Source organism: Ahaetulla prasina, chromosome 3, assembly GCF_028640845.1.
Source record: "Ahaetulla prasina isolate Xishuangbanna chromosome 3, ASM2864084v1, whole genome shotgun sequence".
Lineage (NCBI taxonomy): Eukaryota > Metazoa > Chordata > Lepidosauria > Squamata > Colubridae > Ahaetulla > Ahaetulla prasina.
Window position 1 is genome coordinate 86,761,170 of NC_080541.1, and position 23,844 is coordinate 86,785,013.

Sequence of the window (23,844 nt, forward strand, 5' to 3'; positions counted from 1 at the left end):
AATGCAGTAGCATTCATATTTTATTTTCAATAAAATGCAGCTTCTTTAAAAAATAATCCATATACATTTGTGAATCTTTGATTTTAAGTGTTATATCTTGGAACTTCAATGGATTGCAGAGTTGTAGGCTGTACCTTATAAGATGCACTGGAGTATAAGACGCAGCTTAGTTTTTGGGGAGGAAAATAGGAAAAAAAAATCTGCCTACTAGGTATTCATCTGGCTAGTGTCCTTAGTCTGGTCAGCTTCAGCACATTAGTTTGCTAGTTTTTATTTCCTGCTTGGGGATAAAAAAACAGCTTCTAAAGCACAGCTGATCTTTGGTGAGAGAAGCAATGGGAAAAGCAGGCAAAGCACGGAGATCGCGTCATATGCTAGCGCCTCATTAGGGCTGAAAAAAAACTTCACGGCTGAGAGTCAGAGGGAGCAGGCAAATTGCTTCACTTGCCAGTGCCTCATTAGGGCTGAAAAAAAGCTTCCCAGCTGAGAGTCAGAGGGAGCAGGGGAAGATCGCGTCACTGAAAAAAACACAGCTGAGAGTTGGAGGTAGATCTAGCACCCCCTTAGGGCTGAAAAAAAAAAAGCTTTGAAAAAGCTACATTCAGAGTATAAGATGCACCCAAATTTCCAGCCTCTTTTAGGAGGGGAAAAAGTGCATCTTATACTCCGAAAAATACAGTAATATGAAATAAGCACAACTTTTTGACTAGAATATTAGTTTAATGTTTGAGATATAAGAGCACAATCAAGCCAAAGTTTAAAGTGAGAACACATTTCTTACATTTATTCCACTGGGTGCCAATGAAATTAAACAAGTTTTAACTTTGGCTGGACTGTATCCAAGATCTTTACAATTCCAAATTAATTCTCTGCTTAGCTGACTGTCATCAAGAAAAGCTTGTCACTGTTGGGGACAAAGTAATTTTCAGGAGACTATTCATCCAAGAAACTTCTTTCTCACTTTGTCTTCTAAATCCCCCTCCCCCTTTTTTTGAATTAGTAACATTTTGTGTATGGCATCATTTCTTCCCCAGATTCTTTAAGGAAGGTTAGCTCAGTGAAAAATGGTTCTGAAGAGCCATTTTGGCCCCATTGCTTTTAAATGAATGGATTATGGAATCTGAGTTGAATTGACTTCCTGACTTTACATGGTATTACTTTGCAAAGTACATCATTTACTTTGAATATAGGAAGCAATATAAAATATCATGGTGTTGCTTCTAAGGTTGCTGCTATTTATTTCAGTTTGTCCAGGGCTCAATATTTTTACCTATCAGCATTTAAAATAGGTTCAGACTGCTAAATAGATAAGAAGATAGGATATCTGCAAGCAGATTTTGTATAATGGTATGTGAGAATGACCTTGGGAAACAAAAGGAAGAGCAGCAGAGTAAGCAATGGTGAGACAAGTGGCATCTGAGTAAACATCTCAAAAAGGACCTTCCCTAGTTTCTTGGCAAGGCAAAGGGGCAGAGATGTACTTTGAGCCTTGCAAGGTATTCCAGACATGAAGCATAGTTCTAACCTCATTGTAAAGTTATGTTAACAGAATCTTTCTCCTACACTCCATCTCTGGCTCAGTACTTTCCAATAAATCATAAGGAAACGTAATCTGCACTGGCTCCCGGTAGTCTTCCGGGTTCACTTCAAGCTACTTGTTATCACCTTTAAAACGCTCCATGGCTTAGGGCCGGGATATTTACGGGACTGCCTACTGCCACCATTAGCCTCTCACCGACCAGTGCGCTCTCACAGAGAGGGCCTCCTCCGGATACCGTCAGCTAAACAATGTCGGCTGACGACCTTCAGGGGGAGGGCCTTCTCTGTGGGGGCCCCTACCCTCTGGAACAAGCTCCCTCTGGGGCTTCGTCAACTCCCCGATCTCAGATCCTTCCGCCATGAGCTGAAGACGTTGCTGTTTCAAAGAGCAGGACTAGCTTGAACGTAGTTTTAAATTGGGGTTTTTAAATCAGGGGTTTTAAATGGGGTTTTAAATTTGTATTTAAAAGTTTTAGGGCATCAATTGAATTTAATTTTCTATTCTTTTTTGCTGTTTTATATGTATTATATGTTTTTCTGTTGTTTTATTGGCTGTGAACTGCCCTGAGTCCTTCGGGAGATGGGCGGTATACAAATATAATAAATAATAATAATAATAATTAATCTCACAGATTTGATTATAGAGTGCTTCAGTATTTAGGCCAAAGTCTATCTTGTGATAAATCTATAGAGTATGTACCTATCCTTTTGAATAATTTTTAGAGAAAGCTAGGTTGTGAGTAGTGTGAGTTCAAATAGTGCAAAATTCATTTCAACGTGATTTATAAGTTGATAACGGCTCATATTTAATAAGAGCCAAAATTCAGTTAGTGTCAGGCTAGCACAGGCAGAGTTGTGGCTAGCACATGAGCAGTTGCAATTTGGGTTTGAGATGCAAATCATTGTTTGTGCAAAATGAAAAAAGAGGAGGCTAATTTTGAAGAACTGTAGCAGAATGTAGGAATCAGCTGGTACTCTTTGGATACAGATTTATTCTTTTTTTACTGGTATATAGGATTAATAAATATATCAAAATGTATGTTTAAAAATTTTAATTGTCTATTTCCACTGAGCTGGAACCAATTTCCTCATTTTCCACAGAAATATCGCTTTGATTAGTCAGGATTCAAATAATGTGACTATTTTGTGGGATTCATTAACCACATTAATTGAGACTTAATTGTACAAACACACATACTGTAAAATGTAGAATCCCATCTACTGGGATCACATAACACCTATTTTCTACTTTCGTTGCCAGTTTGTCTTTAATATGTAGTTCATTGTTTTTAACTGTCATAAATGGTTTGGGACTGGGTTAACAAATCATCTTTTTTCATGTAAATCTACTCTATCCTTCAAGATCAGTTTTTAATCTTCTCTTGCAAAAGCAATTCCTACAATTCCTACAATCATAACATTCCCCTCTTTTTCGTTCTAAAAGTTGATATTTTAATTAAAGGATACCAGAAGAAAAAGGAGTGAAACATCTGAATATTTTGGGTTTTTTATAGTAATATATTCTAGATCTGGAATTTATTACCTTAACACACACATACAAACAGGCCTTATAAAATTTATGATCACCCTGGATGTATCTTCACCTGTTGACATATAGACAACTGCATGTTCAACCTTACTGTTGATATCTACACAACAAAGATCCTGTTATCGAAGGATACCTGATTGCATGGAAGTGACCATGAATCAAATTGTATATAGAAGTTTTTTCTATTAGATTTATATATAATCCCTAGTTTATTAATAAACACCATATAACACTTTAACATAATCAGCTACAAAAGATTGTTGTAAAATGACACAATGTATCTGCCAAAGAAGAAAATATTGCTTTGTTGTTTGATTTGTAAAAATGTTGCCTTTTTCCAGAAAAAATTGGTTACCTATTTTCAAAAAAGCCATTTGTTAACATTGAAATACTGGTAATATACTTTTTTCTAATTTCTCACTCTTTCCTTTTCTAGGGATTTGTACATTTTTTTTAGGAGTGTATCCTTTGGGATAGCCTGGTGATAGCCAGACAAGGCCACATACTATGTTTGCCCATCAAAGACATGACAAGAGATGGATTGCACAAACTATGCTATCAGCTAGAACTGTGATGGCAACCTATGGCACGCGTGCCACAGGTGGCACGTGGAGCGATATTGGTGGGCACGCGAGCTCAGCTCCTTTTTGGGCCTTCTGGGCCCACTGGAAGTAGGGAAACAGACTGTTTCCTGCCGCTGGAGGGCCGGGGTGGTGGTGTGGAAGGCCTGTTTTTTGCTCTCCCCAGGCTCCAGAGCCTTTCTAGGAGTTTGGGGAGGACAAATACGACCTTCCCCATCCCCGTGGATGGCCTGTTTGCTGACTTCCGGTCCCACCAGAAGTTGGCAAACGGGCCGTTTCCGGCCTCCAGAGGGCCTCCAAGGAGGTGGGGAAGGCCGTTTTTGCCCTCCTCAGTCTCCTAGAAAGGTTCTGGAGCCTGGGGTGAGCCAAAAATGGGCCTACCAGGCCCACCGTGCTATCGCGTGCCAAAAGTGTGGGGGGGGAAGCACACACAGGCAGGGGGAGCGCACATATGTGCAGGGTGGGGCACATAGAATTATGGGTTTGGGCACGCACGTGACCGTCCCCCCTGCTTTTGGCATGCAATGGCAAAAAGGTTAACCATCACTGAGCTAGAATACTGATTGCATAAACTATGTTTTCATCACATAAAATCTCGTTGATATTCCATAGTGGCCTACAAGTTCCATGCTATCTATACTACAATGGTAGTAGATTAGCTTTCATGTATTGGAAAGACACAGGTCTGAATAAATGTTGATTAGGAATTGAATGAATAATATGATGATGATTTTGCTGAATAAACTGGCCCCGAGCAATAGAAGAATTGCGATATCGTATTCCATTTGTCATTGTGAACGCCTATTAGTCAAGCAAACTGAGAAACTGAGGATTTCATATAATGGACAATTAGAAAGATTAAGGAGAAAAATAATTAAAACCTGATTGAATTGTTGATCACATCAGGGTCCTTGGCGTTTATCATTTGTATGGTGGTCCCGATGTCCACATCTTCAGGCACTTCCACAAAATAAAAACTAGGCTCAAAAACTGGTGGCTCATCAACATCTTCCACACTGATATGCACAGTTGTCGTGTCACGGAATGGACCTAGATTCAAGAAACGCATTTCAAGGTGTGGATTTGCACCTTCTACTTTTAAAGTGTAACTTTTCTTGGTCTCAAAGCTCAGTGGCTGAAAAAAGAGGAAGAAATAGAAGACAAATCATAAAGCAATCTCTGCAACTGAAATGAAGCTTTTCCTCCTAGTTATCAATATCATTTAAAAAAAAAAAGCATTCCAATTGAATTTCTACTTCAATCTTTTAATCTTTTAATTAATCTTTTAATCAATCTTTTAATCGTCTCATAGTTCCCATCACCAATCTCTTTCCACTTATGACTGTATGACTATAACTTGTTGCTGGCAATCCTTATGATTTATATTGATATATTGACCATCAATTGTGTTGTAAATGTTGTACCTTGATGAACGTATCTTTTCTTTTATGTACACTGAGAGCATATGCACCAAGACAAATTCCTTGTGTGTCCAATCACACTTGGCCAATAAAATTCTATTCTGTTCTGTTCTGTTCTGTTCTGTTCTATTCTATTCTATTCTATTCTATTCTATTCTATTCTATTCTATTCTATTCTATTCTATTCTATCTATACTGTGGAACTGTCTAAGCTTATCCATACATGGTGTTGGAGAGATCTGTTTCACTCTGTCATTTAAATGTTTTGGGATCTATAGTTCTTCCCATTCTGTTAATGAAAAAATAATGGCATGGGTTTTGGTAAATTCCTGCTCAAAAGCAAGCCAGGTACAGTTCTAACGAACCACACTGGTTAAACCAGGGGTGAAATCCAGCAGGTTCTAACAGGTTCTGGAGAACAGGTAGCGGAAAATTTGAGTAGTTCAGAGAACTGGCAAATACCACCTCTGGCTGCCCCCAGAATGGGGTGAGTATGGAGATTTTGCAATATCCTTCCCTGCCACGCCCACAAAGCCACGCCCACAGAACCGGAAGGGAATTTTTACAAATTTCACCCTTGGGTTAAACACAATAAAATAACTATTCTACCAGGACTAGAGTTTAGAAAATAATGTTTTATCATCTTTGGTGGACCTGTAAGAAAGCTAATGAAGTTTGGAATCAAATATTTATGTGGATTCAGCAAATTTTGAAAATAGATGTAGAATTGAAACTGGAAGATTTTCTTTTAGGGATGGCAAATAAGCAGCTGGAAAGAAATCTTGGGACTTTGTTTTTATATATGACAATGGCAGCAAGGTTGCTGCATGCCAAAGATGGAAAGATACAACCACAATGGAAAAATAGATTTTGAAATTAATAGAGATAGCCAAGATGGCGAAATGACTGTTTTGCTTAGAGACAATGATTTGACTAAGTTTTTTTTAATGACTTGGAGACTTAGATTTCTTACAAGTCAAGAAGAAAAATCAGCTTTTGACTATAGGACTTCAAGATTCGATTCGATTCGATCGGGTTAGAGAAATATTGTAGCTTTTTAAAATATATAGTTATTCACACATTTGACAATTTATTGTCCAATAATTTATTTGGCAATAATAGTATATTCATTTTTTAATTTTACAATTAAATTTAAATTAAATTTTAATATAGTAAAATTAAGAGAAGAATATTTTCTGACTGTTGCTGTTTTAGAAAGTTGGTTACTAGTACTCTAAGATATTGATATTATTAGATTAAATTTAGAGAGAGGTTATTGAACTGTTATTATCTCCAGACTTAAAGAAAGTTGGAGGTTATCTTTGTTGCAAATATGTTTGCAGTGGCTTATTTTTTGTCACTTTTAATTCGTTTTGATATTCCTTTTCCCATTTATGTTAGTTTGTATTTTAATGTTTGACTTTGAAATTTAATAAAGATTTTATTTTAAAAAAGGATTAGTAGAAGCAATCACATTAAGAATATACCAGAAGTGTATAGTGTATAGGCTGCACATTTTTACATTTTAATGGCTATAATCATCTGTGCTTATATACTATTAATCCCATTGATGTTAATGGAGTTATGCACACGCTTAAGCATTTCAGTGAAACTAATGAGTTTCAAATATATTATGTTTGGTTAGTTTATAAGCCTGCTATTATTATTGCTGAAACTCTTAAAGAGAGAGAGGTCTTTATTACAGAGAAATGGAATAAAATGAAAAGCACATGCTAGGCTCTTCCTTTTGCAGATCAATTTCTGTTCCACGCTGAGCTTTCATGCTTTTTTGTTGGACATATTCTACCTCAGAAGAAAATGACACCAATAATTGTATTGCACTGATACGTAATGTTGTGCTTTTTATGTGTAACAGTAAAAGGATAATTAAAACGAATCCTCGTCAAAACAGCAAAGCAAGTTCTAAGAATGACCAAAGAATCTTCGTAAAAGTGGATGTGGAAATGGAGGTTGTGAAGATCTTATACAAAGTTATGAGGCCTCCAGCTGGTAACTTAATTTCCAAAAATGCAGTGGTTATGTGCTCTTTACTTTTACATAATGGATACTTTGCTGAATATTAGCAAAGTGGAATCCTTTTAATTGGTACAGACCTTGATCAAAACAAAATGCCTGCTAGTTCCAGAAGTTGCCAGTTTAGAAACAGCCTTTTATTTGGAAGAAGTTTATTTTTGTTCTCTAACCATATTTTCACATTCATGCACTAAGCAATGTCAGATCCAAGTTTAATAGAAAATTGTAAGTATGCATTCACATTTCTGTGACAACTACTGTATGTAAGTCGTATGCATATATATGCAAATTGCTTGATACAGTGAATATAACCAAGAATTTGAGAAGTTAAAAGAATACCAGTTCCTCCCAGTCTGGATCATTTCTTTCATCAATGTCCCACTGATAGCTGTTAAGTCTGCCAAAACTTTGCAAACCCTGGTCACAGTCTTATCTGAAGGGAAGACCTAATTATGCTAATCATTTCTTCTGATGGTAATCATGTCCTTTCTGGACAAGATTGCAGGCCTAGTTTGCAAAGTTTGGCCTGGAATCAGAGGTGGGTTTCAGCAGGTTCTGACCAGTTTTGGAGAACCGGTAGCGGAAATTTTGAGTCGTTCAGAGAACGCGTAATAAAAATTCTGATTGGCCCCATCCCCATCTATTCTCTGCCTCCCAAGTCCCAGCTGATCAGGAGCAAATGGGGATTTTGCAGTAACCTTACCCTGGATTGGGGAGGGAATGGAGCTTTTACAGTATACTTCCCCTGGAGTGGGATGGGAATGGAGATTTTACAGTATACTTCCCCTGCCACACTCACCAAGCCATGCCATGCCCACCAAGCAACACCCACGAACCAGTATTAAACATTTTTGAAACCCACCACTTCCTGGAATGCTTACTAGTGACCATGAATAGGCCACTACCTTTCAATCTAGCCCTTCACTTAGACCGTGGAATAAATAAAATGGAAATGAACAGATCCTTCCTTAAACTTACTGCAAAAAAAAAAAGCAATTTGTTTGTCCCTTGGCAAATTAATAGCCTGCATGCAGAATGCCTCACTTGATCAGCACTTAATCTGAAAGATGGAACAAGAGTTATTTCTTGCAATGGTCTGTTTGTGTTTCAGTATGTCAGTAAATCAAATAGCTGGCCAGAAGAGATTTGTCACATATATTCGGAGAGTGCTGCGTTCAAAAGTGTTTGCACACTTTTGAGAAGCAAAATGGATTACCTTTCTCACAGTGATGATGCCAGCTTGGTAATTAAGATCAGTGGTAATATCAAAGACGTCCAGTCCATCCCCATCCACAAAGCTGTATTTCATCTCAGCATTAATACCTTCGTCCAAGTCTTTAGCAAGAACACGACCCACGGTGGAACTGACTGGAGCAGATTCCAGTACACTCATCTGATAATGTTCTGGAGAAATAAACAAGAAAAAGAAAATGATTGCCAACCACAAATCAATTGGGAAATGATCCAAGCGAAGTTAAAACTCCTAAAGATTTCAATGGGAGAATTTAAATAAATGATGTAATAAAAATGAGATACATTTATTATCATAAGCCGTGGGGCTACAATAGCAAGGCGAAACGGTGGTAAATAAATGAGGTGGGTTTTTTTGCATGTGTTTGCAATTGTGTAATCATTCATACCAGTGGTGAAATCCAAATTTTTTTACTACCAGTTCTGTGGGCGTTGCTTGGTGGGCATGGTGTGGCTTGGTAGGCATGGCTTGGTGGGCATGGCAGGAGAAGGATACTGCAAAATCTTGATTCACACCCCTCTCCTGGGGGAAGGATATTGCAAAATCTCCATTCCCACCCCCTCTGGGCTCAGCCAGAGGTGGTATTTGCTGGTTCTCCGAACTGCTCAAAATTTCCGCTACTGGTTCTCCAGAACCTGTCAGAATCTGCTGGATTTCACCCCTGATTCACACACACAGGTCTGTCTCCTGCAAATAGAGCTTGACTGTCTTGATTACAAGAGAGAAATATCTGTATGGCTTTTTTTTTTGACAACAGTATGGAGGTAATTGGTTGCAATTTTCTTTCAGAATTTTTTTTTTTAGCCTACAGCCCTGTCATTTTTGCCTATAGACCTCCCCCCTTTTCTTAGAAAACCCTGAACATTGGGTAAGACTAGGTCCTGGGAACCCTGTAGCTGTTCTGGACTTGGATGCTCTCCTCCCTTCTTTGGCACAATGGCAGGATTAGCCTAGCCTGGGCTGGTGGAAAACATCAAAGGATACCTGTTACAGCAACCAAGGTGCCTGACCCATTTAGAGCCTAGGCCCAAAGTTAAAGCTGCCCAAACAGAAATGTTTTCATAGCCTGTCTTACAGATGCACCTGTGTAAGATTCACTAGGCCCAGCATCAGGCATAGCTCTGAGACTGTCATGGGACAGCTTGGGCAGACTTGTCACCATGGAAGTGACTGCTTTGCTGGTGGAGTTGGTTTTCCTTCTGGCACAGGTGATACTAAAACAAGAGAAGCTGACCTATCTCAGCGGATCCAGGCCACAGAGTAAATAGACACCAAAGAAGTAAGCAGCGCTGCATGGCTTAGGGCCGGGTTACTTATGGGACCGTCTGCTGCCACCGACTGCCTCCCACTGACCCGTGCGCTCTCACAGAGAGGGACTCCTTGGGGTGCCGTCCGCCAGGCAGTGCCGACTGGCGACACCCAGGGGAAGGGCCTTCTCTGTGGGGGCTCCCACCCTCTGGAACAAACTTCCCCCGGGACTCCGTCAACTTCCCGACCTTCGAACCTTTCGCCGCGAGCTTAAGACACATCTATTTATTTGCGCAGGACTGGGCTAGGATGTTAATTTTAATTTAGTTTTTAATGGGGTTTTTGTATTTTAATTATAATTTTAAATTTGGCCTTATTTAATAAGTTTTTTAATTAGTGTTTTATTCTGTATTTATATTTGTGTTTTTGTGTTTTTAATAGGCTGTAAACCGCCCTGAGTCCCTCGGGAGATAGGGCGGTATAAAAATGTGATTAAATAAATAAATAAAAATAAATAAATAACAACAACAACAACAGCAATCATAAGAACAATTTCTTTAGAATGTTTTCAGCACTTTTGTTTGTTTTTCAAACTTTATTAATTCTCAGTCATTTACAGTACTATCCTCTTAAAACCCTGATACTTTCTTCAATAATAGCAGTAGCACTTAGACTTATATACCACTTCACAGTGCTTTACAGCCTTCTCTAAATGGTTTTCAGAGTCAGCATATTGCTCCCAACAATCTAGGCCCTTATTTTATCAACTTCGGAAGGATGGAAGGCTGAGTCAAACCTTGAGCCAGTCAGGATTGAGGGAATTGAACTCCTGGCAAGGTGACCAAAAGTAGCCTGCAATACTGCATTCTAACCACTGTGCCACCATGTCTCTTATTTTATAATACAATTGAAATTACACTACGGAGTGTTCTGCTCCTAATTTCTCCATTTTCAGGGTCACAATCTTCTCATGGTGCCTTTAGTGCCAGGGTTTCTTTATCCCCTGGTTTGACATAAGATGTCGTGGTGGCACAGTGGTTAGAATGCAGTATTGCAGGCTACTTCTGCTGACTGCCAGCAGTTCAGCAGTTCGATTCTCACTGACTCAGAGTTGACTTCAGAGGTGGATTTCAGCAGGTTCTGACCAGTTCTGGAGAACTGGTAATGGAAATTTTGAGTAGTTTGGAGAACCGGTAGTAAAAATTCTGGCCCCACCCCCATCTATTCTCTGCTTCCCAAGTCCCAGCTGATCGGGAGGAAATGGGGATTTTGTAGTAACCTTCTCCTGGAGTGGGGAGGAAATGGAGATTTTACGGTATCCTTCCCCTGCCATGCCCACCAAGGCACGCCCACCAAGCCATGCCATGCCATGCCCATCAAGGCATACCCACAGAACTGGTAGTAAAAAATTTTGAAACCCACCACTGGTTGACTCAGCCTTCCATCCTTCCGAGATGGGTAAAATGAGGAGCCAGATTGTTGGGGGCAATATGCTGACTCTGTAAACAGTTTAGAGGCAGCTATAAAGCACTACAAAGTGGTATATATAGTAAGTCTAAGTGCTATTGCTATGGCAAGTTGCTTTGTTCCCAAACTAATTTCCTTCATTGTCTTCCTTTTCTTCTCTTCCTAACTTCTTGTTGTCATATCTATCATCATTTTTCTTTTGCATCACCCAGGGTGTGTACAATTCCTTTAATTTTCCCCATATTCCTTCTGTTTCATGCCACCTCCTTTTCCTAGAAAAATATGCACAATTTCACATAATGCCGGATCAAGATATTTTGCCAAGACATTTGGGAGGTAAATATTTTAAAGAGCAAGAGGCTTCCATGTTGTTTCAAGCTGTGGCTAAACTCTTTTTCAGCACCTCAGATGATGAATGCTTTTCAGATTATTTTACAAGACTAAATATGTTTCAGGACATATTTTCATTTTCAGGATATCTTTGTATATTTCTTTCTTTCCCACCTTTTGCTTCTTTGTCTTATACTTATAAATTGTAAGCTTTCAGTTCAGGGATTTATCTTGCTGTTACTTTTGACGTGCCTCACCTACTGATAAATCCAAAACAAATACAAACCAGACTTTATTATGCAAAATAAATAAAAATCACTATTTCTGCTTTATACAACGCCTCAAAGATTTTCAGATTATAGCCAATGCTTTCTGGGTAGCAAGAAAATAATAATGTATCAACTGAAGCATGCCTTCAAATTGAGAGATCCATTGAGAAGCTGGAGGACAACAAAATACAAACCATGAACAGTACTTACTCTGTGGAAATCTGGGTGGATTATCATTAACATCAGAGAGAGAAATATTGACTGTGGTTGTTCCGGCTAATCCTCCCAGCTGTCCACCCATGTCTTTGGCTTGGATAATAACTTCATAATATTCTTTTGCTTCTCTGTCCATATTCATTAGTGCTGTCCTAATTAATCCTATGGAAACCACAGAGAATAACACAGGAAAAAAAAAACCCAACTTAATAATCATATGTCAAATTAACTGGAGTTAGCCTTGATTTGAAAATACAGGCAGTTCTTGACTTATGACCACAATCAAATTCCAAATTTCTGTTATTAAGTGAGACATTTGCTAAGTGAGTTTTGCCCCATTATACGACCTTTCTTGCCACCGTTGTTGCATGGATCACTGCAGTTGATAAGTCAGTAACCCAGTTGTTAAGGGAATCTGGCCTTCCCATTGACTTTGCTTGTGTAAAGGTCACAAAAGGTGATCACCTAACCCAGGGGTCTACAAACTTGGCTCTTTTAAGACTTGTGGACTTCAACTCTGGGAACTGAAGTCCACAAGTCTTAAAAGAGCCAAGTTTGCAGACCCCTGATCTAACCTTGGGACACAGCAATGGTCATAAATATGAACCAGTTGACAAGGGTCTGAATTTTGATCATGACTCCATGGGGATGCTGCATTCGTCATAACCGTGAAAAACAACCCTAAATCACTTTTTCCAGTGCTGTTGTAACTTTGAATGGTCACTAACCAAACTGTTATAATTTGAGGACTACCTGCATTGCCTTTTCAAATAATTACTTACAAGATTTCCAGGAAAGAACGATCTTTTTATCAACTGGGGACTGATTTTGTTGATACCATTTCTGATTACTCAAAGCAATTGCTCTGAAGGGTTAGCTCAGACGACAGTGAATTTCTCCAATTAGAGCAGGAAGTCCTGTTTATTTTTGAAGTAGAAGTTAATTTTCAACAGGAAATGTGAAAGAAACATTACAAGCAAGCTTTTCAGTTGGCATTAAGTGGCAATTACTATTTGAAACATTTCATACTTTTTTTTCCTTATCTTCTCAGAGATGCAACACACATTTGCATTTTAACATAATGATTTAAGTCAAATGCTTATTTAATTAATTGTAATGCCATTTCTTTTTAAATAAACATTGTATTTCTGATCTGAACCGCGTGCATAGTTGATGCCATTAGAAAGTCAGTACATTGTTGCTGGATTCATTTAAGAAATTTTGACTGGATGTTCAGGCTGTTACATAGACAATGCTTCAAAACTTCAGTATGAGGCTCCCACGCTGCTTTAAGGGATGCTTACCCCTGGTGAACAATTAAGCCAATTGCAATTAACAAGTATCTCAAGTGAAACAGAATTTGGACCAGCACAATAGAATGGGCAAATCTGCTCTAGAGAATACAAGAAGATGGTAATGTTCATTGAAAGTTTTTCCATCTCTAATTAACATCTGGGTTTGTGGAAACCAGTTTTCTTTTCTGAGAAGTTTACTGAAAGGAAACATGTACAAGGTTGCTCTGAGAAATCCTGCCAAGAGCAAATGATTCTTTTACTGAATCATGTTGCTCTTGGGTATAGAACAGGAGTCAGAAATCCTTAAGGTCTCCTGGCTGTTTCACGGTTGAACAGGATTTAAATGTAGGTTTACAACTTCACCAGTGCTTTTATTTCTATTTTATTTAAGAATGTATGTACAAGTGGCTGCCCCTTTTACATCAGTGAGTTTAGATGGCAAACAGAGGATTAACTCCAACAACAACAAAAAAATAGTAACAGAAACAACAATAACTAATATAACATAGGCCCAGGCCTAAGAATATTAATTCATACAGACCAAACAACAAATATACTTATAGACTGTTTTAATCTTTCAGCCCAAGGCACAAGGAAGCATTCAGGTCTTTGATGCCCTACAAAGGGCCAGAAAGATCAAGATCAGACTGATCTCTTGAGGGATGAGAAGACAATGCTGTTCTATAGGGCAGGTGCTGCAACAGAAAAAGGTACAACCCTTATGTGCCACAAGATGGTATTTCTTGATGGAAGGGACTTGAACTATGCCAATCCTGCAATTTTGGTGAGTTGATCAGAAATCATTTTCCCAAGAGCCATGATGGCAAACCTATGGCACACGTGCCAGAGGTGGCATGCAGTGCCCTCTTTGATGGCACGCGAGCCGTCGCCCCATTTCAAGTCTGCCGCGCATGCACTCGCGCCTCCCGCCAGCCAATGCGGGGGCAGGGGCATGTGCAGGGGGCCCATGCGTGAATGCACGGAGGCGAGGCACGTGTGCATGTGGGGGATGCATGCGTGGGGGCAGGGCGCATGCATGGGGCCACTCACGCATTGCATTTTGGGGGTTTGGGCGCATGCATACCTTGGGCACTCGGTCCGGAAAAGGTTAGCCATCACTGCCCAAGAGTGGCCTGACCTAATATCATGTAGGTGACAACTAATTGAATGACATCTGGAACCTATTGCAGCTTGTAGAACAGAGACATTATGTGGACTCATCATGAAATTAATGCCTTGTGCTACTGCATTCTGAACCAGCTGCAGCTTCTGAAAGCTATTGATGGGCAGCTTCATTTAGAGTGCATTATAGTAATACAGCCTGGAGAGGAGCAAGATACAATTTCTTTTTTTAAAATTTTGCTTTTAGATATTAGTCTACTGGTAACAGTATTACACTGCTGTTCCATCTATATCAGGGGTGGGAAACGATGGTCTTTTTATGACTTGTGGAGTTCAACTCCCAGAATTCCTGAGCCATGCTGCAGTGGTGGGTTCTAGCCGGTGTTACCACTGGTTTGCTTCGTGCACACACTTTGTGCACGATCAGCATTGAATTGCTGAACAGCTGAGGCTCTGCCGTGCCCTTCAGCTGGGCTAAAAATGAAGGAATAAAGATAGGTATAGCACAGGTGTGGGCGTGAGGGCCCAGCTGATGGTCGGAGCGAACTGGTTCGCTCTCACATCAACATTTCCATTACCAGCTCTCCTGAACCGGGGAGAACTGGTAGCAACCCACCACTGCCATGCTGGCTCAGGAATTCTGGGAGTTGAAGTCCACAAGTCATAAAAGGGCCCCAGTTCTTCACCTCTGATCTGTATGATCGGATCTCTGCTTGGCACCTGCCTCTCTCCACCCACCTTGAAAGACATAATAAGCTACAACTTGTAGTGGGAAAACTCTATTTTTATGCCAATCATATTTTGTGTGTGTTTCTTTTAACCTTGATTTCCTCACATACTTTACAGCAATTCTATTAGAGTTTGATACAGCATTTAGTCAAGTTAATAATTCTGTACCCATCTGCCCTTGCTCCCTAACTACTCATATTATTTTGTATCTGTGTGCTCAATACTTTAGAGCTTGGTGCTTTAGTGAAGTACGATGGGGCACATGGTTACTGACCATTTGGCTTTTGATGATGAAGCCCCAGCTGAACACGCCATGACAGCTAAGGATGGATGTAACATTGGGGGATGATTTTGGATGAAATTACCTGTTCTGGAGTCCACAGAGAAATATGGCTGTCCTTGGAGAACACTGTAGACTACTCTGGCACTGTTCCCATAAGTAGGATCATCAGCATCTGTTGCTGTCACTTGGATAACAGAGGTGCCTGACAAAAACAGTGCAGAGCCTTGTTAGATTTGGGGAGAGAAGACACGGAGATCTAACAAGGACCAATGAATTGCAACCTTTCTTATACGAAGATGCTCTTTCTGATCCTTAAGAATGTTGCACTCATGAGTCATTAGCAGTAACGGGAGTGACAGGCATACATTTATTACACATCAAAAAGTGATCTGTAGTGAAACACTATATAAGGTATGAATGCTCTGTTAAATGTGGATCTTTATTTCTTTTGCTTTAAAATGTATATTTAAAGTATACCCATTATTTTATAATTTAAAAAAGAAAAACTGGAGGGAACCTTCAGAAATATTTTTACAAACACCTGTATTTCTGCACGACTATCTGTATATCTGTACTCTTTCTAATCCTACAGGCAAAACAGTGTCACAAAACACAGTTACTTGTAGCTTTATTAGGGTTCCTGTATTGTCAGCTGATGAAAAATATATCTCAACTAATGCAAAGTGCAACGAAAATGAATATACCACTGACTATATTCATCTTGCAATATAATTTTCCTAACGAGAATACAGAACTCTTATTTCTAGAGATGATTTGAACTTAATGTTATATAATACTGTACAAACTTTTTCTTGACGTAGCCGGTCACCCTGGCACAAAAATTTCAGCAGATCATTCACAAAACCTAGATTTGTTCCACAAAGCCAGCCTTTATAACTATCATTCTTCTTCCTGGTTTGTGCTCTGACTTGCCTAAAATTGCAGTCTAGATTGTATATCAATTTTTTATTCTTTCTTTTGCATGGTTGTTGTGCGTCTAAGGTGTTGGACTAGATGTGGAGAGACTTGCAAAAGCTTACTGGATCCAAACTACCTCAAAGAGTGGTTTGAAATAAGAGCAGGAAATATTAGAGGTAATGTCTCAAGCTCTTAAATGAAAGTTGGTATATAAGACAAACAAACAAACCCAACTGTTTTTGTCAAAGAGCCAATATTTATCAACTGTATTTATGTCAGGTTTTAACACATATTACGTTCTTTAAGTTTTCCTTACCCACTGGTGACATTTCAGGAACTGAAGCAACATATGGCCCATCTAGGAATTTGGGTTCATTATCATTGATATCTTGGATTTTGATGATAAATTCAGATTCTGGTTCCATTGGTCTGCCAGTTCGTCTGTCCAAAGCTTGGGCCCTTAAAGTATACTGAGACCTTTCTTCTCGATCTAGTCTCTGAATGGCATGGATATCTCCTGTGGTGTCATCAATAGTAAAAACAATTCCTGCTCCTTCTCCCGAGAGAATATATTTGATTGATCCATCTCCTCTGTCCATATCAGAATGGAGCTACAAAAAGTAATGAAATAGAATTGGTACATGGTACTCATGAGGAGTCTGTTAATGAATTTGCTGCAGGCTGTTTGTGATCATATGATACAAAAGGACCAAGTTTAATTATTGTAATTTTGGCAGCCATTATTATTATTATGGTTGGTCGCACAGTTAGCCAGATGTTTAGATTAGATTTGGCATTTTTATTTATCAATAAAATCCTTCCAAAAATCCTTCCTGTGGTAGGCAGGTATTGCTGATTTATGGTGTTAAACGTATCTTTGCTGTTCCAAGTAAAGCTGCCTTTTGCAATTATTGTTATCATTATTAGAATAGAATAGAATAGAATAGAATAGAATACTTTATTGACCAAGTGTGATTGGACACACAAGGAATTTGTCTTGGTGTATATGCTCTTGGTGTGCATAAAAGAAAAGATACATTCATCAAGAATCATAAGGTACAACACTTAATGATAGTCAATATAAATCTTAAGGATACCAGCAACAAGGTTACAGTCATACAGTCATAAGTGGAAGGAGATGGGTGATAGGAGTGATGAGAAGATTAATAGTAATGCACACTTAGTAACTAGTTTGAAAGTGTTGAGGGAATTATTTGTTTAGCAAAGTGATGATGTTCAGGAAAAAAACTGTTCTTGTGTCTAGTTGTTCTGGTGTGCAGTGCTCTATAGCGTCATTTTGAGGGTAGGAGTTGAAACAGTTTATGTCCAGGATGCGAGGGGTCTGTAAATATTTTCACAGCCCTCTTTTTGACTTGTGCAGAATACAGTATTACTATTATCATCAGCAGCAACAGAAACAGCTTTATGGCATTTGCTTTAGTTGACGAACTGTTTCCTATTCCACATTCCACTGATTCTTAATGATGCAAACTGACATATTGTAAATAATATTTTATAACTGGAGAACTCAATTCTCCAGTTATAAAAGTTATACTCAGAAAAGAGATATATATTCAGGTTCTCTGGGTTAATAGGTTAGAATTAGTAGAGGAGGGAGAAAGAAGAGACATTCATAGCAATGATTAAGTATTCAGATTTATGATTATTCTCAGTGTTTGAGTATAGAACTGAGAATAAATTAAAGAATCATTTTCATAGACTTGTCCTGATATGGAACTGACTGACAAAAGTACAAATAATTTAAAAATTCAAAAATCTAAAACACCCAAATCAGCTGCTGTTCATGAGCAACTGAAACAGGAAAAAATACCAAGTCTTATTAGCTGTGAGATAAATAATAATAATTTGTGATCATCCCCACCAAATAAACAATATAAAAATATACATTACAGATTTTGCATTCCTTTCGTGCCGTATCTTCTCCACCCTGTGAAGTTTTTGTATAAGCTTTAGATTGCAAGTTTTTTGGACTAGAGAGTGCCTTCTTATGATGCTGAAAATGTCATGTCCCTTAATGGTAGCCAAAGCCTTATGCCATCTGGCAACCTTCCATCATCCTCTGCAAATATAGTTGCTATGAATGATCGCCATCGCTCTCCAAAAGCACACTGAAGCTGTCAGGCTGGGCAACTTTGCCGTAGCATAACTATGAAATGTAACTGAAGGGGTGAGCTATAAATAAAAGCTGGCACAATTCTACGGAACAAGATGCGATGAGGGACACTCAGAACAGGGAACACATTAAATGAATGGCTGTTACTAATTCCTACAGAGGACAGGAATGTACGGTATTTAGGAAAAATATTGTAAAAGAAGTGGAATATGCCTACTACTGTCTTGAATGGATGACTTAACTATCATTAGTAGAGGAGGGAGAAAGAAGAGACATTCATAGCAATGATTAAGTATTCAGATTTATGATTATTCTCAGTGTTTGAGTATAGAACTAAGAATAAATTAAAGAATCATTTTCATAGACTGACAAAAGTACAAATAATTTAAAAAGTCAAAAATCTAAAACACCCAAACCAGCTGCTGTTCATGAGCAACTGAACTGAACACTAATAGAAATCCCATAGAGAAGGAGCCAAGACTTCCAATTCCCCCTGGAAGTCAAAGGTTATAAAACATATACATATACATACATACATACACGCATGCGCGCGTGCACACACACACACACACAAATAATATTTGCTTCTAAAAGAGTGATCCTGGCTAAATTCTATCCAAAGCAGTTGCTTCTTTGCATTATATTATTATATTATTATTATGCATTATATACAACTAGACTCAAGAACAGTTTTTTCCTGGGGGCCATCACTCTGCTAAACAAATAATTCCCTCAACACTGTCAGACTATTTACTGAATCTGCACTACTATTAATCGTCTCATAGTTCCCATCACCAATCTCTTTCCACTTATGACTGTATGACTATAACTTGTTGCTGGCAATCCTTATGATTTATATTGATATATTGACCATCAATTGTGTTGTAAATGTTGTACCTTGATGAACGTATCTTTTCTTTTATGTACACTGAGAGCATATGCACCAAGACAAATTCCTTGTGTGTCCAATCACACTTGGCCAATAAAAAATTCTATTCTATTCTATTCTATTTTTTCCAGGACCTGAAGTCCATTCACTATGGGGCATAGTAAAATTTATGAATGTATATCCATTCCTATTATATCTCCATCTCTTTATCTCTATCTCTATGATCTCTGTATTAATTTTACCTGATTTATTTAAATTGTGTTTTAATATATAAGAATAAATTCAAGTTATTCGCACATCATTTTCTTGGCAAATAAAGAATGGGCTGATTATGATATTGATTAATTTGGAAAAACTGACATAAGCGGGATCCATTTTATAACATACTGTACATATAAATATTTACAGGAAGTATAGGAACACAGCACAAAAATTACTTTAAAAGAATAGTAAAATATACATTTTTCTCCCTTTTAATGGCCCTATAATCCCTTGCATCAGGATGGCATTTGGGTGACTGATTGGAGCTGAGCATTTACTGGCTGGATGCCCTTTCTGACACCTATGTGGAGCTCACAGCAGATATTTTCTCTTTGTGCCCAGAGTGAGAAATATCTGCCACTATCTAGGATCAAACTCACAGCCTCCTGATTGTGAGGTGAGAACTCCACCTCTAGGCCACTATGCCGCTCTCAGAAAAGGATACAACAATAAATAGAGTTAAAAAAACATGCATAAGTAAATGCACATATCCCCATCCCCCTCACACACACCTGTCTTAATTAAAGCAAAACTATGCAGCAATGGTGAAATGTAAAATTTGTTACTGTGGGTACTGTACTGTTCTGTGGGTGTGGCTTGATGATGATGGTGTAATGTTACTGGGTAGGTGTGGCCAACTTTTTTTTTTACTTTTAAAAGCATTTTTTTGTCTTTAAAAGAAAAAAAGCCTCTGACGATCAGGCAACTCAGCTGGGATTATCAGAGGAGCCTTTTAAAAGCATTTTTTTTACAACCTCTTCGGCCAAAGACGTTATTAAAAAAATGCTGAGCCGCGCGATCATCAGAGGCTTTTTTTTTACTTTTAAAAGCATTTTTTTGGCCGAAGAAAAAATGCTTTTAAAAGAAAAAAAAACAAAAAAACCTCTGATGATCACGTGGCTCAGCTGGGCATGGGTGGGCAGGCAGGGATTTTTGCTACTGGTTCTTCAAACCACCCACTGCCATTGCTACTGATCAGGCGATCCGGTCCGAACTGGGAGCATTTCACCCCCGTTATGCAGGTTTAAAATATAGGAAAGTAAAAAAGCTTAAATTGTCTTTGCTTGACACTAAGGGAATAGCATAATGGGAAGTTAGGGAAGTTTCTTAAGGGAAATGTTTCAGCAATATGACATGACTCAGAAAGACTATTATCTAATGATGACTTATCACATCTCTGGAGGCATCTAAATACCATAGAAGAAACTTTGAGGTCTGTCTCAAGGAAAGGGCAGGTAAAGGGTGATATGGGAACACCCCATAGCTTGGATTTGGAGAAGTATACAGTTCTTGATCTACAATGCCCTTGATGGTGAAGAAAAAACAAAGCACTGGAGCTAGGAAAAAGCACTAAAATTTTCCACATTATTGTCCTTTTCCTTTCCCCATCACTCCAAATTGCAATTACCTAGTGAATCATAAAAATATACACATGAAATAAGTAATTAAAAAAACCAAAGCTGCTATGTGGTCGACATATTTGATCCCAAAGCTATTGCTTCTTTGCATTGTAATATCCCACTCCTAATCAGTAGTTCTTAGTTATTCAAGATTAAATCTAAAGTACAAAAATAACAATGTGGCAGTGAATTTATTTCACAGAATATACCGTAGTTAAGCTAAGAAGAAATGATAAAGTTATAATGTGGACATTATTAAAAACAACAACAAGATAAGGTAAATACAATTGTTTGGGACATCTTTATGCACTCGCACACTGCTACAGATGATAACATGTTAAGGGAAGTTAATGAATTAACACATTGCACAGTAATTAATTAGTTCTGAGTACACTTTGATAATCTGGGAGGCGAAAACATAGATCAGCAAAATCTATCTTTTACGAAAACAAGAACAATTCAATTAATAACATGCTCACCGTTTCCTTGGAAAAATCGTTGAATAAATATTAAACGTACATAATTTGTGGCTTGATTAAAAAGTTTGTGGAGCCACAATTAGCAACGGAAGACTGAATAGACATTGTGTTTGCCTTTTCAGAGTTCACATGCATTGATAGAAAAAAAAAGTTGAAAAACAAGGAGTAAACACTGCTCTTTTTATTGAATTTAGAAGATGTCTAGCAATGCGACTGAATCTCAAGGTCTACAAAGGAAGACCCATTTGCATATTAATCCTGGCTACAATAACCTCATCCTATACCCTTAGTTGGATTTTACAATTTCTTGCTTTCACTTGTATATAATTCTAGGGTTATTTTTGTTTTTTTACAAAACCATTTGGTAAGTATAAAATAAATAAATAGAAATAGAAATGCAGCTCCTAAGTAGCTCATGAATAGGCAGCTGAAAACCTTAGGGCACTGATGTTAAAACAGTGCACACTGTAACACGTCGGTTTAATTTTTGTTACAAATTATGCGCTGAAACACTATAATGCTGCAAAACAAATTAAAGAAAGCCTCCCAACCTCTCCATCCTTCCTGCCTCTCATTAGAGTGGATTATTTTAGAGCAGTTGGGTTGTTTAGCAAATAGTTTATGCATTTAAAGTATTTATACAGTCACCCATCTTATAGCAATGGCGCCCAATCAAAATTTAAAACATGCATCTTGTCTGTACTACTTAATACCTCTGCAAAACTCTGTCCAGAAAAAAATATATCTCTGAACGCCATAAAATACTTTTAAAACCAAACTCCTTTAAAAACAAACAAAGATATTTTGATTACTGTAAAAATATTTCTGTGGAATGAGGTGAATGAAGAAACAGCTAAAGCTGCAGCGCAAGAGAAGTCTAAATGGGAACACAGTTTTTTCCCCTTAGAACTACAAGCTTCACAATGAGACCAATTCTTTCATGTTAATACTCATCAGTTCAACATCTCTTCCCGGTGTTCCAAGAATAGAATCTACTCATCTGGCACAGACTTCTAGAGGAGGTCCTGTTGAAGGTCCTTGCTCTTTGTAAAATAAATGGGGGATGGACCAATTAATATACCTTCTCAAGAGTGCGCTTTTAGCTATCAGCGTTATTTGGTGAACCATCAAACATAGCAGTAGTTGGTGTTGCTATATTATTTGTGTTGATATCATATATTAAATTGTTGTTCACTGCCCAGAATTTTTATAGATTGCTAAATCTATAAATGAAGACTCTAGAAAGAATGGGGAGAAGAGCAACAAAGATGATTAGGAGGCTGAAGGCTAAAACATATGAAGAACAGTTGCAGGAATTGGGTATGTCTAGTTTAATGAAAAGAAGGACTGGGGTGACCTGATAGCAGTGTTCCAATATCTCAGGGGCTACCACAAAGAAGAAGGAGTCAAGCTATTCTCCAAAGCACCTGAGGGCAGGACAAGAAGCAATAGGTGGAAACTCATCAAGGAGAGAAGCAACTTAGAACTAAGAAATGTCCTGACAGAACAATTAATCAGTGGAACAACTTGCCTCCAGAAGTTGTGAATGCTCCAACACTGAAACTTTTAAAGAAGACCTTGGATAACCATTTGAAGTGGTGTAGGGTTTCCTGCCTAAGCAGGGGGTTGGACTAGAAGACTTCCAAGTCTTTTATTCCAACTCTGTTATTCTATTCTATTCTATTCCAACTCTGTTTATTCTATTCTATTCTATTCTATTCTATTCTATTCTATTCTATTCTATTCTATTCTATTCTATTCTATTCTATTCCATTCCATTCCATTCTACTCTACTCTACTCTACTCTATTCTATTCTAAATAACCACTGCCTGTGAGCAAGACGCCCCCATTTGCTTGGTCTGTAAGCAAAAGCAGGTGAAAAAGCTAAAAGGAAATACTGTTTGGCTATCTCCTGGGCCTTTAGTGTTGAGACACTCGACTTATGTCACAACAGATGGATAAAATCAAACTTTATTTAAAAAAAAAACAGGGAAAGAAAGAATATAAATATCCCCTTTTAAGTAGCATGTAGAAACATTCAGCAGCAAAGGATATGACAAGTATGGAGCTGTTCAACATCAAAAGACCCTCCAGTAGAAAAATGGGCAGAATCTAATGCTTGGAGCTGTTCACAGGATAATAGATCTACTATTACTATAGAAGGAACTCTGATGTAAAGACTTGCTAATTTGCTTAAGACATACAAGGAGTAAGCATGTGTAGAGATCATAATAATCAGTAACAACAGATTAATTATTTAGCTTTGTCTATCCCATGCTGGAGAGGCTCAGAAGAATCTTAGGGCTGCTGAGGTCAAAGAGGGCCAAGAGGGATACTCTAGCTCAGGGGTCTGCAACCTTAAACACTCAAAGAGCCATTTGGATCTGTTTTTCACGGAAAAGAAAACACCAGGAGCCACAAAACCTG

The 23,844-nt window shown here is 38.2% G+C and overlaps 1 protein-coding gene across 1 annotated transcript in view; it reads right to left on the reverse strand.

Annotated features, from left to right (window-relative positions):
- The window catches only part of CDH20 (cadherin 20), a 54,762-nt gene that overhangs the window by 20,027 nt on the left and 10,891 nt on the right, over positions 1–23,844 (reverse strand). Inside the window, exons 2-6 of the mRNA XM_058175968.1 lie at positions 16,570–16,864; positions 15,418–15,537; positions 11,901–12,068; positions 8,341–8,528; positions 4,551–4,804 (exon numbers count right to left, since the gene is read on the reverse strand). Coding sequence (XP_058031951.1) covers positions 4,551–4,804; positions 8,341–8,528; positions 11,901–12,068; positions 15,418–15,537; positions 16,570–16,864 — 1,025 coding nt within the window. The remainder of the gene's footprint in view (positions 1–4,550; positions 4,805–8,340; positions 8,529–11,900; positions 12,069–15,417; positions 15,538–16,569; positions 16,865–23,844) is intronic.